The sequence below is a fragment of the Cimex lectularius genome, unplaced genomic scaffold (assembly GCF_000648675.2).
Source record: "Cimex lectularius strain Harlan isolate CLEC.00 unplaced genomic scaffold, Clec_2.1 scaffold42, whole genome shotgun sequence".
NCBI lineage: Eukaryota > Metazoa > Arthropoda > Insecta > Hemiptera > Cimicidae > Cimex > Cimex lectularius.
The window spans coordinates 2,696,844-2,716,006 of record NW_019392754.1 but is presented as its reverse complement, the minus strand read 5'-3'; the positions used below and the strand labels follow the sequence as shown (position 1 = coordinate 2,716,006).

Genomic DNA, 19,163 nt, shown 5'->3' with positions numbered 1-19,163 from the left:
GGAGATCGTGAGATGCGGTCTGGTGTGACGTAGGTTTACAAAAACATTTTCATTATTGTGACAACGTTTCGATCTTTATTGAGATCATCTTCAGGGCCTGGAATTTACAAACAGCTTTTTAAATTATACAAATAACTGCTATAAAAATGAATTTATACAATGCTAGAAAATTTAGTATCAATATGTTTTTCATAACGTGAAATTAACATAGGCGCTGATGATGACCTTAAAACAGGTCGAAATTTTGGCAGTAGTACCTAAATTTGCTTTCTTCTTCAAGACCATACCTTGATTCAGAGTGTTCGTAAGTGTAAAAGTGGTCGATTTTAATACAGAAAACAGAACCTTTCTTCTCACTTAATTTTCCCAGGAAAAGTGCGCTTTTCGAGATGCTGAGCTGTCCATAGTAGTTTTTGTTTATTATACCTACTCGTTTAGGGAACCTGTTATTTGAAATTATGTAGATTTTTAAATTCTTTACATGAAACGACCTTTTTTACGAGGGTTCGCAACAGCAGAGGTCGTACCAACCCTCGGGGTGTCATAACATTGTTTAAATTATAAATTAGGCTATCAAAAATGAATTTATACAATGATAGACATTTTAGAGTCAATCAAAGTATCTGATGATGGAACGAACTTCCACTCACTTTGATTGAGTTCAAAATTTCTGTCTTTGTATAAACTCATTTTTCCACAACAACAATGTTTGTAAATCCTAGGCTCTGAAGATGATCTCAATAAAGATCGAAACGTTGACACGATAATGAAAATGCTTTTCTAACCCTACGTCACACCAGACCGCATCTCACAATCTCCAAATAATCATTAATTAACGGTCATTAAACACCACATATTCTTAATTCGGAAAGTCCCTATACTGAGTAGTGAGAACGATCACCCCATGACCGTTGACCGCCCAAAAGTTAAATAGATTTGAAAATGTAGATGCACACCCTTCAACGAACTTCCACTCTGTTTTGTATTGTGGATAACTTTTAAAAATAAATTAAGAACAAAATGAAAATGATGATCCTATAGTGGAAGAGGAGATGATAATATAACTTATTTTGTCTATTTTGTTTTTCTTTCTACTTTCACTGACATTTCTTAAGTTCTAAATCAATGATGTGTACTAAAACAGTAAAAGCTCTTCACTTGAAATATATAAATCTTGAAATATCTCATCAGAATGTTAAATGATGATAAAAAATTAAAATCATAGAGAAATGAGATTAAAAATTGCAGAAGTAGGTACACCGTCAATCAAACGATAACTTGAATTTATGCGGCGTGGCGTAATCTGCTTAGGCGACGACATTTATTTCATTTTCCCAGTGCACTGCATTTGGTTTATTGTGAAATGAGTTATCCTTAAGTGGAGATAAAGCGGTTGGGCAAGAGGGCGATTTGGCTTCAGCGATGAAAGCATATAATTATCTCGAGGGTTTAAAGAAGCTAAGCCCCAGGGGCAAGTAGGCACTCTGCCGCTCGCTCTTTCTCCCTCGCTCCTGTTTATTCAACCCCCATTAGAATATAAAGGGGTGAGTTATGACGCCATGGCTCTGTCACTTTTATTATTTTCACTCTAATCACGGGCACGCTGTTTATTCGTTCAACGGAACGTCGGATTACCCCTCAGCCAGGGCTAATTAAAAATAAACCTCGGGAAACCAAAACGGCCGAATGGCTTTTATACATTGAATACGATAGAATTTTAATCATAGTTAATCGTCCTTTTTTACAGGAAGTAAACTTTAAAAAAATTTTCATAATAGGATCAATGGATCAATTATTAAAACCACTTTACTGAAGACTATGTGAATGAACTCTCGCATGGTAATTAACACGACAATAAATGAATTTTGCTAAAAAAATATTATTAATTGAAAAATCACGCAACAAAATTTTTATTTTATTTAATCCAATTTCAATATGGGCCATCAGGACAAAAAGAGTTTCATTGATGTTTAATAGCCACGTATTCCATTATTATATGACCATCAGCGGTTTTAACCCAACAATCTACCCCAAACTGGAAAATAATTTGTATCATGATAATCACTTCTAAAACATGGCGTGTTTGTACGTTCAAAAAATATTTGGTTACAAGATTAGAGATAAAAACAACATTACTCGCTCCAATTTGAAGGGGGTTTACCAAAAAAATTAATTAATTAATTTTAAAAAATAAATAAAAAATAATAATAAAAACAAATAAAACTAGTAATTCAAAATATAATTATTTGGAGGTCGTGAGATGCGGTCTGGTATGACGTAGGTTTTGGAAAAAGATTTCTTTATCGTGCCAACGTTTCGATCTTTATTGAGATCATCTTCAGCCCTGGGGTTTATAAACATTGTTTAAAATTTACAAATACATGTAGGATGTGAAAAAAATGAATTTGTACAATGTTAGAAAATTATTGGATTTGAAAAAAAAAATTTACACAATGCTAGAAAATTTTAGATTTCTCTCTTTTCTAGCCTTGTATAAATTCATTTTTTTAATCTAAAATTTCCTAGCATTGTATAAATTCATTTTTTTAATCTAAAATTTTCTAGCATTGTATAAATTCATTTTTTTAATCTAAAATTTTCTAGCATTGTATAAATTCATTTTTTTAATCTAAAATTTTCTAAACTTTGTATAAATTCAATGTTATATCTAAAATTTTCAAACATTGTATAAATTCGTTTTTTTTATCTAGAATTTTCTAGCGTTGTATAAATTCATTTTTCATCTAGAATTTTCCAGCATTGTATAAATTCATTTTTTTCACTTCCTACATGTATTTCTAAAATGTAAACAATGTTTAAAAATCCCAGGCCCTGAAGATGATCTCAATAAAGATCTAAACGTTGGCACGATAAAGAAAATGTTTTTCTGAAAACTACATCACACCAGACCGCATCTCACGATTTCTAAATAAATATCGATTAACGGTCACTAATCACCACACAATCCTATAAAATCTCTAATCGCATTCTCCACGAAGAGACCTTTCAAGATCGTGTAATGTACCAGGAAGTGATGGACGTGCTCTTATTCGCCTTTTGAGGTTATCCCATAAATGTTAAATGGGCTTGAAGTCTATACAATATTATACATGATTGACGTACAGCACAGCACTAGCACTAATGCCAGTACTGCACCGGCAGAACACATGTTTTGAGGAGCCAGCTACTGCTAGCACTCAATATGTATGTTAGGTATGTTAGGTATGTTAGGTGCAAGTAGGTCACGGGAAGGACGGGGCGACCGTCGGTTGAGGTGACGTGGCCGGTTGTCAGGATGGGAATGAATGGACAGGGCTCGAAGTTAGGATGGTTCGAAAGGTCGGTGTGGAAGGTTTGGTCTCTAAACCGGATCAGTTCGTTGACAAAAGGAACGTTGAGGTCTTTGTGGATAGTAAGGTTAGTGACATAATAAAGTAGTTTGACAATTTTTCCAAGGACGTTCGATTGGAAGGACTGGATGCGCTTGATATTGGATGGCTTGGCACCACCCAGCAATTCCGTTTGTCCATTATGGCCTTGGTAAAGTCTTGTGCGGTTTGCTTTGTCGGTCTCAGACGTCTTCGTAATAGTCCAAGTCTTGTATTAAGTTTTTTTTTTAACTTCTGAGGGGATTCAGTCTGCTGTTGAGAAATAGACGCAAGTATTTGACTTGCGTGGAAGCTAATATCTCTTTGTTGTTGATGGGAGAACATGTCTACTTTTTCAGCGTAAAAGTGCACTGAGTTCGTTTTTCTTCATTCAATCTGCTCCTACATTTTTTACGTCTTCGATAAGGTCAATGTGAGGTGATGTTGGAGGTAGCTTGGACAGATTCGAGTTAGAGGATAGTTTGTTGGTCCGCGTAGATGGTAGGTGTCAGGATGTATTGGTAGGTCAGTAGTATAAATGATGTAAAGGATTGGACCAAGGATACTCCCTTGCTGTACGCCGGACTGTATCTGCTTCCCTTCTGAGTCCACTCTGAAACAGCGATCAATTAGTTAATATTTCAATAAAAGGTAATAATGAGATGGTAGAAAGCACTTAAGTTTAAAATGCATGCATGGATGCCAGACCCTGTCGAAAGCCTGTGTTTCGTCTAAGAACGCGCCGACGCAATCCTCATTTTTTTCTAGGGCGGTGAACTGGTGTAAACTACTCTAAAACATTGTTGGATAGTGGCATGTTCAGAACGTAAACCGAATTGGTGCGAAGGAATGATTTTATAAGTGTCAAGGATTGATATTAAGGTTTTAAAAGGAGTCGTTCTAGGATTGGACATTGCGGGAAGCAAGCTAATCATAAATTTATAATAGTAAGAGAGCCAAGTCGATGAAGTTTCATTTGATCCACCGATATCATCATTTCTATAATAAACTGAATTTTCGTATATGTCAATCTATTAGTAAATTCTCAAAATACATAGTAAATACAGGCACACCAAAGATATCTAAAACCACTAAACAGATTCAGTTCATCACCATAAACAAAACAACCGTGTAACGTTGGTAAAAATTTGGTAAAGGGGATGCCTCAGCTGCAAAGAACGGAGTATGGATAAAAATTTGAACATCGAAAAGAAAGGATTTAAGCCTTACCCAAAATACTGGGATTGAGAAGTACATCTTGGATCAACTGTTATCGCTGTTACCAGGTAGCTTAAATAGCCTGGAAAAAAGCTGCATGAATATCTTTTAAATTTCCCTGATCCGACTGTGCTTTTGGAGTGTCATTTTCGTTAACAAAACTTAACCGTTAAATTTTTGGACTTAGAGCTTTTAAAGCAACTGGAAAAGTCGATTGCTTACGATTTAGCTGTTGTCCTCCGATATCAGGACTCGATGGAAAACCCACTTTTCATCGCGGAAAATTATCATAATTCATGTGGTTTTTATGTTTTTTCGTAAGTTTCTGCTTTTCGCCAGATACTTTGGGTGTAATTTTAAGCTGGAGAATTCTATTGCTCTGTGACCTTCTCCGTGTCGTGCAAATAAGTCTATCATACTCCACCCTCCTTGGTAAATTGAACAATTATGAAATTTCATGTTAGGGTCAGTGAAATATTTGTCCAATACCTTCAGTTAGATGGTGAGAAGCTTAAACGCGTCTGACAGACCAAAACAACGAAAATAACTTGAAACAAAATAAAAATTGTTACGACCAAATGTGGACTACAAGAATTCTAATGGCTGAATTTGATCCCCTATCTCATCAACATCCGTTCCCTAAGCCTTATAACTCTAACCAACCAATAGTCTTACTAAGACAAGAATTTCGTTACATGTCTTCATCAGGATTAACTGGACTATAGAGCCGGTCGAACTTTTAACCAAGTGAACTAAAAGAGAATATTATATAATTCGTGGATTTGATTAAACAAAATGTCTAAAGTTGTTTCAAGTAATTAATTATAAAACATGTGAAAATAATTTGTTCGTCGGTTATAGAAAATTGCATTGTAATGTTGAAAAAACTCTGTCTGGGAATAAAACCCCTACAGAAATTGCCGTTCATGGTTTCAAATTACTGAAATGGTTGCGAATGAGGTGTGGTCCCTCTTCGGGACAAAGCATTACACAATGCTCCGAACCGCCTAATTAATTACACAGAGGGACCATTATCCTAAAAGGCTGATCGACTAATGAAAGAAGAAAGCAATAAAAATTCCCCGCTGAGGCGAACTGCTTCCATTTGGGGGTTCACCATTCCAACCGATAACGCCTGCGGGATCTGGGGAGCGCGCGGATAAAGTAGATAACTCAGATAACCCCTGGACTAATTTGACAGATTTTTTTTACTAATTGGATATAATAACATCTCCATTATAACATAATTGCCTCGAAATATTTGGTTATCGCCAGGTTAATACTCATAATTCTGCTTAATTGCTTTAATGTTACTAATGTCAAATTACATTTAAATTTCTTGTTTTTTCTCTCTCATTCTCTTAAATTTAACCAGCCGACCATCCACATTACTTTACAAACTTTATCTACTGTTTAGTGCAAGTCTTTTGGCTATAAGATTTAACATTGGAGGGTTTGGTTTAACCCCAGAGCTTTATTAAGTTTGCCTATATTCAGATTTTAGTAATGTGTTGTATATCAGTTGTTTATTATTTAAAAAGTTAATATGTGGAGAGCAGTTGTAAGACGTTGTGATAGAATTTTTTTACTTTCTGTTTTTTAAGAATGAAAGAGCTTTTTATGGAGTTTTCAGGTCTTGTCCATGCAAAGTCCCAAGTAGTGCCAGAGAATGACGAAGTATTATCATCTGGTTGTGGGTATAGGGTAAACTAGTTGAGTTTAATTTTGAAAGCAAAAACATGATTCTATAGGAGATTGGATTGGAAAGAAGTTGACAGTACTATGAAAGAAGAGTCAGATATGCCATAGGTTTACTTTATAAAGTATTAGTTCATCCGACTCGTATTTGCCGCGCTAGTGGGTCTGTGTTCGAATACTTAAAACCCCATGGCTTTTTGAATAATTACAGTATGAAAAATGAATTATTTGATTATATTAAGTGGTTTGACTTCTCCACTGCAGAATCACAAGAACGGGTAGTTAGTTGTTCGTTAAGTCCTGCCGAACTTATTTCTTACTTTATTTTTTACTTTACTTTCTATTAACAAACAGGACATATTGATTTGGTTAGCGTTGGTGCAAAATTACTGCAGGTTTTGAAAATTTGTTTTCTTGTCGCAGGTGATTGTTATATAAACAAAGATAAATCCTCAAATCTAATTTATGGACTAAATACTTTGTGGGGCAACACTGTTCAAGTGGACGTGGCGAGAGACTTAAAAAGTTAAGCGGGTAAAAGAAAGTACGTTTGATCTTGTATAGCGTTTAAATAAATAGTTTTACAAGTAGTGCGTGGTTGCTCAAATCACTTAAACTCCTACATTGGTGACTCCGACGTGATGAGCATAAGTTGAAAAGTGACTTTGTAACTTAGACTTTAAAAAACAAAAACTTAATTGTGTGATTAAATTTCCGTTTCGTTATGTGTACATAGTTCAAGGTTATAAACTTTTAGTTATTAATAGTTAATTGTTATTTTTCTTTTACATCTTGGTGAGTTTCATTTTTTTGTATTTTTCTTGTTCAGTCTTTAATTTGATCAGTAAGAAACACAAAATGGCCAACAACGAAACTATCAATAATTACAATTAATTAAGGTTTTTAGTTGAGATGAAAAAAAGTTAATGGCACGAGCGGGATTCGAACCTACGATCTTCGGCTAGATACGTCGCTGCTCTACCACTTGAGCTATCGTGACCTCGATCCACTCGGACATCAACTTCCTATCTCAACCCCACCTTATGAGTTTTCCCTCCTTTTTGCCATTTTTCGTAATTTTCGGCGTATCTAGCCGAAGTTCGTGGGTTCGAATCCCGCTCGTGCCATTAACTTTTTTTCATCTCAACTAAAAACCTTAATTAATTGTAATATATTAATTGGTCAAGCGGACCACGAAATTAGTGAATTTAAACTATCAATAATCCAGACCAAACGATTTCGTAATCCAACTTCATATAACAGGTCAGCGTCAAGATTCCTCCATTCTGGGCAGAAAAAACAGAAATATGGTTCTTCCAGGTGGACACACTATTTCAATTATCTGGCGTAACAGAAGAACAAACTAAATTCTCGATTAGAGTTCTTGGAAAATATTTGGGACATGGTTTCGTCAACTGACCACAACAAATACACACTAGCAAAAAACCAGTTGTTAACAATTTTCAAAGAGAATGAGGAGAAGAAAATAAAAAAATTAGTTAGTGAGCTCGACCTAGGGGATATCAAGCCTAGCCAGCTCCTAAGAATAATGAAAGCCCTTGCAGGTAACGAAATTTCCGACAAATTATTACAAACTTTATGGTTAGATAAATTACCCACGCAGATAAGATAAATTACCTCCATCACAAATGTATTGAAACTAGATTTTCGTCAAATTTATTTGTACAAATTTAAACTTGGGCATAGTGCGGCGCATAAGATCAATACAGTTTGGGGGAGGGAAGCATTAGCGAATGCAAAAAAAAGAAATTTCGATCTTGAAGACAGGGAAGGTCGCGCAGGTCTTCCATTCTGAGCGACGACCAACTTAAAACTGTTATTGCAGAAAAGTCACAGACAATACGAGAAATTGCGGAAGAGCTTAGTATTGACCACTCAACCGTTGTTCACCATCTGGAGCAAATTGGTAAAGAAAAACAGCTCGACAAGTTTGGTACCGCACGAACTAACTGAAGCCCAAAGAATCGTCGGTGTGAAATTTGAACCTCCTTCTGTTGCGCCACCAAAATGATCCATTTCTCAATCGAATCATCATCACGTGCGAGAACAGGTGGCGTACAGGTCAGTGGTTGGACAAGGATGAAGCGCCAAAACGCCTCTCGAACCAAATCTGCAACCCAAAATGTTTATGGTGACTGGTGGTGTACTGCTGGAGTCGTTCACTCTAATTTCCTGAATTATGGTGAAACTATCACAGCAGAGAAATAATGCCAAGAAATTGATAAAATCACGGGAAACTGGTATGTCTTTGTCCAGCATTGGTAAACCGTGAGGGGCTGATTCTTCTTTCGATAACGCCAGGCCACATGTCGCAATGTCGATCCCGCGGACACTTGAGGTCTTAGGATATGAAAACTTTCTGCACCCTCCAAAATCACCCGATCTCTTTCCTACAGGCTTTCACTTTTTGAGGCGTTTTGATCATTTCTTGAGGGATACAGCTTTTAGAGAAGCCGAACCTTGCAAGACTTTATTGTGAGTCGAAATGAAGATTTTAATGCCAGCGGAATAAAAGCGCTTATTACCCTCTGGCAAAAATTACATGACGATAGTTTTAACTGCCGTGCATTATTTTCGCACCAGCCCAACAGAACACTACTGTAATTAATATGAAAATAGTACTGAGCGATCGGTTCTCACAAATCTGAAAGGATCAGGTAGAAAGTTCAAAATATAATTCTCCTGAAATGAAGTTGGGTAGCTTCCCTCTAGTCACCGACATTCAGAAGGTCTACTATACGATGGTTCATCTTCAATCCCTCATTTCCAGAAGCAAACTTTCTGACCAATTTGAGCAATATACTCACTTTTAATTAGACAAATAAAAACTAGAAATGTAAAATGCTACGTTTTCACCAGGGTGTTTCATCTACAACTATGAGGTTATATCAACACTCCGGCTGCCGGGGTATTTGATAAAAAAGTTATATTAAGGGGGGGACATTTACCTTACATTGAAAATTCTTTGCCCTACAAGTTTTTCATTAATTTTTATTTGTACTTTGTACTTTTTCCGGTAGCGAGTAGCTTCCCTATGCTAGAATCAATAGTCCAAATTGTAGTTCTTTTGTTATATGATTTATGCGGCATTTAGTGTCTGTGATGGGTTGCGATTGAGTGTTTATAAGGTGTGTGATTGCGAAAATATCTACATATATATAATTAATCAAAAAGAACCAGAATTTTTTTCAGAAAAATTTCGACCTAGCAAAAAGTGATCATAAACTTATGCTTAGTCGAACTACACCCTAGACTCGCACGACTCCGCATCTAATCGCAAGCAGTGTAAATAGGCTTTTAAGCTCGTGTGATTCCAGCCACTTGAAATTCCACTTGCTCGATTTCATTGTTGGAACGCTATCTTTCCACTTTATATTTTTTTGGCAACCTGTCCAGCTCCACCTTTCCCTCTTGCTCTCAGATAAGACTGAAACGTATGGTGGCCTCGCGACCATCTGATTGTGTAACTTCGGCAATTTTAGGGTCTCTGTTGATTTCACACCATAATGGCCATTTACGGCCATTTCACAGGATGGCCGTTGAAATCAATAACTCCAGGCAAATGTCTTACGATATTGTGTATGCTGTATATGTAGCTGTAATACAAATAAATAAAAGAAATATATATTTTTTTATTAATACATATTTAAGTATGTTCTTCGTACATCCTACTTTCCTTATCTAGGAAGCACTCGTATATTCGAAAGTTCCGAAAGCCAAAAAAGCCAACACATTGTACTTCTTCATACAGGCCAATAAGTCTGCTACCCATTTTGGGTAAAATTTTAGAAAAACTATTGAAAAGAATTCTTTCGATTCTAAATTCTCAAAACATAATCAGACACCATCAATTTGGTCTTCGCACCGTCACTCAACTGTCCAGCAGTGTCACCGCGTGGTAGACATTATTTCATTCTCTTTTAAGATGGGATAAGTACTGTTCTGGGGCATTTCTTGACGTAAGCCTAGCTTTTGATCGAGTTTGGCATCCGGGCCTGCTGTTCATGCTCAAGGGCGTCCTTCCATCCACCCACTATATTTTACTGCACAGTTACCTCACTGACCGATTCTTCCAAGTCATCGAAGGCCATTCCCTCTCTGCATATTTCCCTATCCATGCTGGTGTTCTGGCCCCTACACTCTACCAGGTGTTCACAGCTGACATGCCATCTCATCCCGAAACCACCACATTCACATTTGCAGACGATACAGCAATTCTCTCTAGCAACTCCGAAATTGTCATTTCCACTCGAAACCTTCAACAACACCTCATACAACTAGAGTCTTGGTGTCAAAAGAAAAAGATAAAATTTAACACAAACACATCCACCCACATTACTTTCACTCTCCGTAAAAAGACCCCCCCCCCCGTTTTATTAAATAATATTCCCCTCCCAACTGCGGACAAGGTACGGCACTTCGGACTGTACATTGACAAACGCCTGACATGGAATCCTCACACACGACTGAAACGTCAAGAGGTTATGACACGATGTAGAGCGCTTGCATGTCTTCTTGACAAACGTTCTAACTTACCTCTCAAAAATAAAAGGCAGCTTTACAAAACCATAGTTAAGCCGATATGGACTTACGGAATAGAAGTGTGGGGTTCAGCCAAACATTCCAACATCCACCGCATTCAAACTGTCTAGTCCTTTATACTACGAAAAATACTAGATGATCTATTTTATGTATCGAACCTAACTACACATACAGACTTATATGTTCCTTTCGTACAAGGTGAAATCCCTTACCCGTTACAAATTTCATAAAAAGCTCCCAACTACCGTAAATCCCGACGAATACCCTCAAACCCTCCCCGCCGAATGAAGAGACAATGGCCGCGAGATCTCCTAGGTAGTGGTGGTGATTATAGGAAGTGATAATGACCCAAGTATCAATTAAACAAATAATCTGTATTTAAGTTATTGGTTGAGATAATAAAGTCAGTGTCACAAGCGGGATTCGAACCCACGACATTCCGCTAAATACGCTGCTGCTCTACCACTTGAGCTATCGTGACTTCGATCCACTCGGACACTAACTTCCCATCTCAACATCACCTTTTGAAATTTTCCTCTTTTACTTTAGCCCAAGGTCGTGGGTTCGAATCCCGCCTGTGACACTGACTTTTTCTATCTCAACCAATACCTTAAACATAGATTAATTAATTGAAAGATATTATTTGGTCAAGCGGACCACGAAAGGAGGTAAGAAGGTAGGTTTAATAGGAATTAAACAGATAATATTTTAGTAACGTTGGAGTAAAACCAATGGGTGTTTTCTCCAGTCTTAGTTTTAATTTTGAATATATTACCTTGCTCATTGTTACTTGTTACTATTTACTTGCAATGTGCTTCAAATTATATTTTAAAAAAATTGCAACCAAGCAATCTTGTATGTTTTTCTCTCATCCGTGAAAACATGAAGATAAACATAATTTTCCAGATAAATATTGACTTGTGATGGTTTTGTATTCGTATTTTTGCTGCAAAAAATCACAGGCTTTGGGAAAGTCAGGCGTGTTCTGAAACAATTTCCCCCCTCGAAATTCGTCAATCCGATGCTATGATATAAATCTGAATAGGGCGACGAGTAGGAGGCGTCAAGGCTTGAGAGGGGGTTCGGTATGCACAAGGAACTACATAATATTGTCTCTGAAGGCGGAGTTTTCTTGGAAATATGGGTCGGATGCGGCCATGAGTTATTCATAACTTGACCCCGGTGGCAGCCAGGAGATAACACACATATATCAAAGGCCTCCTCTAATAGTGCCGCCCCTTTTTGCACACGACGTATACATCCCCTGTCTTATTTTCTCACCTTTATTAAAAAGTTAGACTACACACGTTTTTGGAAGGGGTCGACGGCGGGATATAATAATTCATGTCTTCTTCCACAAAAACACGAGGGCCAATGTAATTATCGCGCGTTTTGGCATTTTCTCATTTTATTTTTCCATCAGTTATATTTATTTTTAATTTAAATCTTCTACACAATGTACACTGCTGACATAACTGCATAACCAAATGAACAAGTCAATGGACACAGTAATCTTATCTACTCACTCCAATCCTATCCAACATCGAACAAAAAACTAACTTAGTTTAAGCTCAAACGTCAAATTTGCCCGCCAGTGCACATAAACAAGGCAATACCACCAACCATCTAACTAAGTCCCCTTACCTTGAGCTTTACTTAGAAAGCAGACTTACATGGAATCCATATACAAGATAAAACGTCAAGGACTTAATAAAAGTTATGGCCTAATACACTTATTAGGACCAAAATCAGCACTAAGCATACAGCTAATAGCAAACAACACTTTGAGCCCTGAAGATGATCACAATAAACATCGAAACGTTGGCACGATAAAGAAAATGTTTTTCTAAACCTACGTCACACCAGACCGCATCTTACGATCTTCAAATAATTTCGAAAAATTTTTTATTCGATTTATTGATAAAAAGCGTCGTTTTAATAAATTTATTAATTATTCCGAAATCGTTTAGGTTTCAGAAAAACATTTTCTTTATCGTGCCAACGTTTCGATCTTTATTGAGATCATCTTCAGGGCTCAAAGTGTTTGTCTTCTGTGTAAATGTGCCATTCTTGCGTGTCGTATTGAGAGTGCTGGCACTCTTAATAATAATAAGAAGAAGAATCTTAAGAATAAGAAGAATAATTTTTAATTTGAAAAGGAGACCGGGTACTGAAAAACTAACACGTTATAAAATTCTTAGTTATTGCGAGTTATCAATTTTCTTATGGAAAATTAAAAACGAATTACAAACAAAGTTGTAAACTTATAGAAAGTTTTTTGCCATAAGAAGGCAACAAATGGAAAGCCTTTTTTTATCGACTGAAACAGAACTATACTAGTGTTAAAAATGCTAAACAAGAAATAGAAAAAAATTAGAAAACCGTTTGGCCGACTGTTGTTAATAAATATTTCTAACATGCAACTCTTTATTGAAATAATATTTATTTGAAGAAAATTAAAGTTGTAAAACATTTCAAATTCTTTATTTGTATTTAATTTGGCAGTAAAATATTATAAACTTAAGTTGTTAGTTAATTGCCTGAAATAAAAGCACCAATTATTTTTTTAAAGCCATATATTTTTAATTGTAATATCCATAAATACCTATTTTTAGTAAAACAGCGATAAAATTAACTCACGATTTCTGAATAATTATCGATTATCGGTCACTAATCACCACACATTTCTACAAGGGAAATAAATTTATTTCCCTTTTCTGTATAAAAGATTATTTTTGATTTTTCTATATTATTTGTGTGCAACTTTTTATTATTATCAAAGTGTTTTATAGCCTTTAATTGGGCATTAACAAAACCACTCCAGCAATTTTTCTTTTTCTTGATATCATAAGAAAAAAAGAGGAAAACTACAAATTGAATAACTACATAAGCGAAGTCCGTTTGACGGTATTCATTACGTCCACCATGTCGAAGTGCGGTTTTGTACTGTGTGCCGTTCTTTACGCCGTGTTGACCCTGTGCCAGGGGCTTGATTTGACAGAGGAGAAAGGACCGGAAAATCGCATCGTTGAAATTTTATTTATTTACTTTTTTTACGAGAGTTCGCTACAGCAGAGGTCATATAAACCTCAGGGTGTCGGTGTTTTTGAAAAAAAGCCCATTTGTAAGTAAGTCGAGTTTGAATGCAGGGCAGATGGATTCGAACCCGGGACTTTTACCTTACAGTGATGAGCGCCGTGTCAACGCCTAAACCGTTGCGGCCGCCGACGCCCCACATTGATGAAATGGTTAATAAACTCATTCAGGAAACGACTAGAGAAATGCAGCCGAAGATGTCGCTATCCAAGAAGAAGGAAGATTTCAAAATGACACTGGCGATAATTAATTTCCAAGGAAAGTTCGAAAAAGAGGGAGGTTGGTTGAAGGATATATCTACTCTTAAAAGGAATTGCTCTATAGAACTGAAAAAAGTCAATGAGGCCGTTTTCGTCAGTTTACCCGTCCGCCTGAACAAATTGAAGTTCTGCTTCGACGAGACTAAAGTTTTTGTTTTAAGTATAGATGTAAGTTGAAGCATTGACGTCAGTGTCGGCAAGAACAGTGTCTACGTGCGTTTCACGGTCAGGAAAGACGAATCAGGCTGTAAAACATCATTGGACTGGATATATGTGACCGGTTTTAAATATTTCAAGACCAAGGCGACTGTGCGAGGAGATATTTTTCACGTTGATCCTTGTTGATTCGAGCAGCTTGTCAACAGCATCATTGATAACCACCTGATCGCAGAGAGATGACAACAAGAAACAATATTATAATTGACAAGCGGAACACTTTTGCGGATTTTTCTTGACATACTGGCCGACGATTTGCTTCTCCTGTCTTTTATCTGCAGTAATCAAAGCAATGATAAAGAAAAATGATTAAATATTATTAAATTTTTTTTTCGAAGACCTTTCTGGTCAATTGTGAATTAAGATAATTAATTAAGATAATTAAATTTGAATGAAATGGTCAATTAAGATAATACAAATTTTATTTTTTTTTAATGTTTGCAATACACTTGAAGTTTTATAATATGGAATAAGAGGGCGTCGTTGGCAGCAACGGTTAAGGCCTTGAAAGGACGTACTTACAAATGAGCTTTTTCTCAAAAACACCGACACCCTGAGGATTGATATGACCTCTGCTAGTGCGAACGATCCTAAAAAAATAAATAAGGAAAGATTTAGTCAAATCTATAAACGTCATCGTTCATATAATAGTAGTTGCTGTCTAATCCTGTCACGTTCAACCATCTTTTGGGTAATACGCCATACCACTCATCCCCCTCATGTATTTATTTTAATATGTGATTGTAAATATAAAGTAATCTGTATTAAAATAGGAATACAGATAGAATATAGGAATAGGATAAAGAATGGACGTTTGAGAGAGAAAGGAAATTGCTATATGCATACAGAAATAGTAATAGGTGACAGAGACTGAGTAAGAGTGATAAATATGGAAAGATAAAAGATGAAAATATGGGAAAAGAGAGAAATAAATTTTAGACATATATGCACGGGGTGGGCACATACTTCTTATAAGTGTGGCCGTCTCTTATGTTCATATAGCTCGATCCACCACTGAGTGTACCAGTCGATAATGAGGTCCAGGTGGTCGAGGTTGCTTTTGCTGAACCGATAGAGCAGCATGTGAGAAAAAGATTGCGTGTCGACCGCGAAGTAGTGATGTTGCTGTTAGGGTGTATAGGTATGTCAGCAGTGTAGAGAATTGGCCGTAGGATATTCCCTTGAGGAATGCCGGCTTGAGCTTGATGTTTGAAAATTCAGAGCCATTTTTTTTTCTTTTTTTTTTTACTGGGGCTTCCGACATCTAGGTCATTTCAGCCCCAAGCTAACTCAATATTCTATTTACACTTCTATTTACAAACACTACATTCATACAGATAAATACATTCATACACATAAATACATCCATACAATACACCCATTCCGTTTGGTCGGTGGAGTACTTGATATTCCTCCACCGACCTATACTCAAACTAAACTTGATTGGGGTCGATGGAGTACTTTTATAAATATTCCGCCATCGACCCCCAACACATACTCATACGCCCTCAACGTTCGAGGGGCGATGATGATGTTATATTTCACCCTCACCCCTCGCCATTCACGCTAATAAATACATGCACTCAGACAAAACACATAGACACACAACACATGAGACATACTATATACAATAAAAAAACCCAATTTCTCCCAAAAAGCGGAACAGGGGACCCTGAAACTCGCTGCAGTGCTCGAGTACCTTCGTCAGATTGAATGGCATGCCTACAAGCTCCCTGTAGGGAGCCCTCGAAGGCATGGCATGTTTCCAGTATGTGGGACACATCGAGCAACCTTTCTCTGCATAAGGGGCACCTGCGCGGGATTTCGCCCAAGAGCAGGTGACCGAGGGTCAACCGTGTATGGCCTATTCTTAATCGCGTAAGGACGATTCCTTGTTTCCGGCTCAGGTTCTCGAGGGGGCCATCTACGAATCGTGCTCTTTACCCGCAAAAGCCTCTTGGACGACCCGGCCCGACGGTCTTTACTGCTATCTTGGCGAAAGAGGGCCTGGTCGCGATGGTCCGGTCTGGAGGGTAGGACGTCCCGGCCTTTGCCGCCTCGTCCGCACGTTCATTACCCTCTAGCCCGACGTGTCCGGGGATCCAGACAACAACCACCGTTTTTCTGAAGCGCTTAAACCCAGCGATTTTTTCCATCAACAACGCGAAGAGAGGGTCCACAGAGAACCCATCTCGCAGGGCCCAGACAGCGTGCCAGATCGCATACAGTTCTGCCGTGTATACGCTGCAATTCGGAGCCAATTATCTTCTTAAAACAACGATCCTAAATGAAGGACTTCAGGATGAGATAGTAGATGTGGGGAAGAATAATTTTTAATTTGAAAAGAAAACCGGCTACTGAAATACTAACACGTTATAAAATTCTCAGTTATTGGGAGTTATCAATTTTCTTGTGGAAAATGAAAATGAATTACAAGCGTACTACTAACATAGTTGCAAACCGAGGTAAACTAAGTTCAAAACTTATAAAACATTTTCTGCCATAAGAAGGCAACAATTGAAAAGCATTTTTTAATCGACTAAAACAGAATTATACTAGTGTTAAAACTGCTAAACAAGAAATAGAACAAAATTAGAAAACCGTTTGGCCGACTGTTGTTAATAAATATTTCTAACTTGCAACTCTTTATTGAAATAATATTTATTTGAAGAAAATTAAAGTTGTAAAACATTTCAAATTCTTTATTTGTATTTAATTTGGAGTAAAATATTATAAACTTAAGTTGTTAGTTAATTGCTTGAACTAAAAGCACCAATTATTTTTTTAAAGCCACATATTTCAATTGAAATATCCGTAAATACCTATTTTTAGTAAAACACCGATAAAATTAACTCTTTATGTACATATTCGTTAGTTTAGCTAAATACAACTAACAGGTTGTAACGGTTACAAAGTTATATAAAAATGGGGTTTCATTACTTATCATGCTCACAATTTGACCTGAAACGATAGGTTAATATAAATTTCAATCTGTTAAATTGTTACAACCAAGAATAACTTTTTATCAGTGTTAGAGATATAAAATAAAAACAATAAATATATGACAATTAAATAGTCGAAATTAAAATAAAATCGAGTTTCGTCAGAAGGAAATGGGACACCCTGTATAGTGACTAACAAGTATAAAATAAGTTTTTTCACAAGAATTTTTACATTTTGAAATACAAATTTATGTTTAGTCTCGAAAAGATGTTGAGCAATGCTGTATGTTTTGCTGATTTTTAATTTTTTTATTTTTATATATTTATTTATTTTTTAAATTATATATTAATATCTTGTCACAAGTCTATTTTAATGAGTAAACATTTTGACTTTGTTCCATCTTATTTATTTTGTCTCTTATTGTCGAAATCACCGCACTTGTTTATTTATTTTATTTTTTTAAAATAAAAATTAGTATTTATGTATATTAAGGATATATAATATTGTAACTTTGAAGAGAAGCCAGGGATGTGGCCTGATATGCTTTGAACTTGAAATGTATGGTTTTAAGCAAACAATTATTATTTTTAGTTCGAGAAATTTAAATAAGTATAGTTAAAGTAGTAAAGTAAGTTTACTTTTCTGAATAAAAGAGAACTTTGCGCAACTTCTTAGTAATTATTTTTACAAGTGCATAACTGAAGTGACTACCGAAAGTATTTTGATAAAATATCTACTAATTAATTTGCTTTTTTATATGCATTTTTATGATAATAAAATTGCTTAATAGCATTTACGCACTGATCAAAAACCACTCCACGAATCTCTTTAGTTTGGATTACTATATAAACGACGTGCATTAAGAGGTTTTCATTATATCCACCATGTTCAAGTTCGGTTTTGTACTGTGTGCCGTTCTTTGCGCCGTGTTGACGCTGAGCCAGGGGCTCTATTTGGCAGAGAAGAAAGTACCGGAAAAAAACGTCGATGGCATGGTAAATAAACTCATTCAGGAAACGACTAGAGGATTGCAGCCGAAGATATCGCTACCCAAGATGAACGAAGATTTCAAATTGAGAGTGATGATAATTAATTTCCGAGGTACGTTGGAAGCAGAGGGAGGATGGTTGAAGAATATGACCACTCTAACAAGGACTGGCCCTGTTGAACTGAAAAAAGACAAGGAGACCGTTTCCGTCAGTTTCCCCGTCCGTCTGAACGAATTGAAGTTCGGCTTCGACGAGATCAAGATTTCTGTTTTAAGTACAGGTGCAAGTTGTAGCATTGACGTCAGTGTCGGCGAGAACAGTTTCAACGTGCGTTTCACAGTCAAGAAAGACAAATCAGGCTGTACAACAACATTGGACAAGACCGATGTGACCAGTTTCAAAAATTTCAAGACCAAGGCAACTGTGCGAGGACGGAAAGTAACCCCCTATGTTTACAATGTTGGGGTTAATTTAATGGAAAACCAGTTTTACGGCAAAATTGGTAAAAGTTTATCAGATTATCTCAAACATCATTTCGATGAAGTTTTAAAAAAGAATGTCATGTGTCAACTATTAAATATGTAAATAAAGAATTTTTGTTAAATATGTGTTGTAATATTTTTTATAATTAATTATACCACACATTAATAATACCAACATAAATATTACAGAAATACCATTTAGTAATGATAAATTCCAGTTACACTTTTTTTATGAAGTTGCATAAGAAAAGAAGCATAAATAATTGAATATCCAGAAATGACGAAATGTAAAAGTTCATATGTAAGTTTTACACACAAAATATTTTCATT

At 36.2% G+C, this 19,163-nt stretch overlaps 1 protein-coding gene across 1 annotated transcript; it reads left to right on the top strand.

Moving 5' to 3' along the window:
- The first annotated feature begins 18,225 nt into the window (after positions 1-18,225).
- Positions 18,226-18,957, top strand: LOC112127029. Its single transcript, XM_024227296.1, has one exon. The coding sequence runs from the start codon at positions 18,247-18,249 to the stop codon at positions 18,934-18,936; it is 690 nt and encodes a 229-aa protein (XP_024083064.1). The 5' UTR covers positions 18,226-18,246; the 3' UTR covers positions 18,937-18,957.
- Positions 18,958-19,163: the final 206 nt, after the last annotated feature.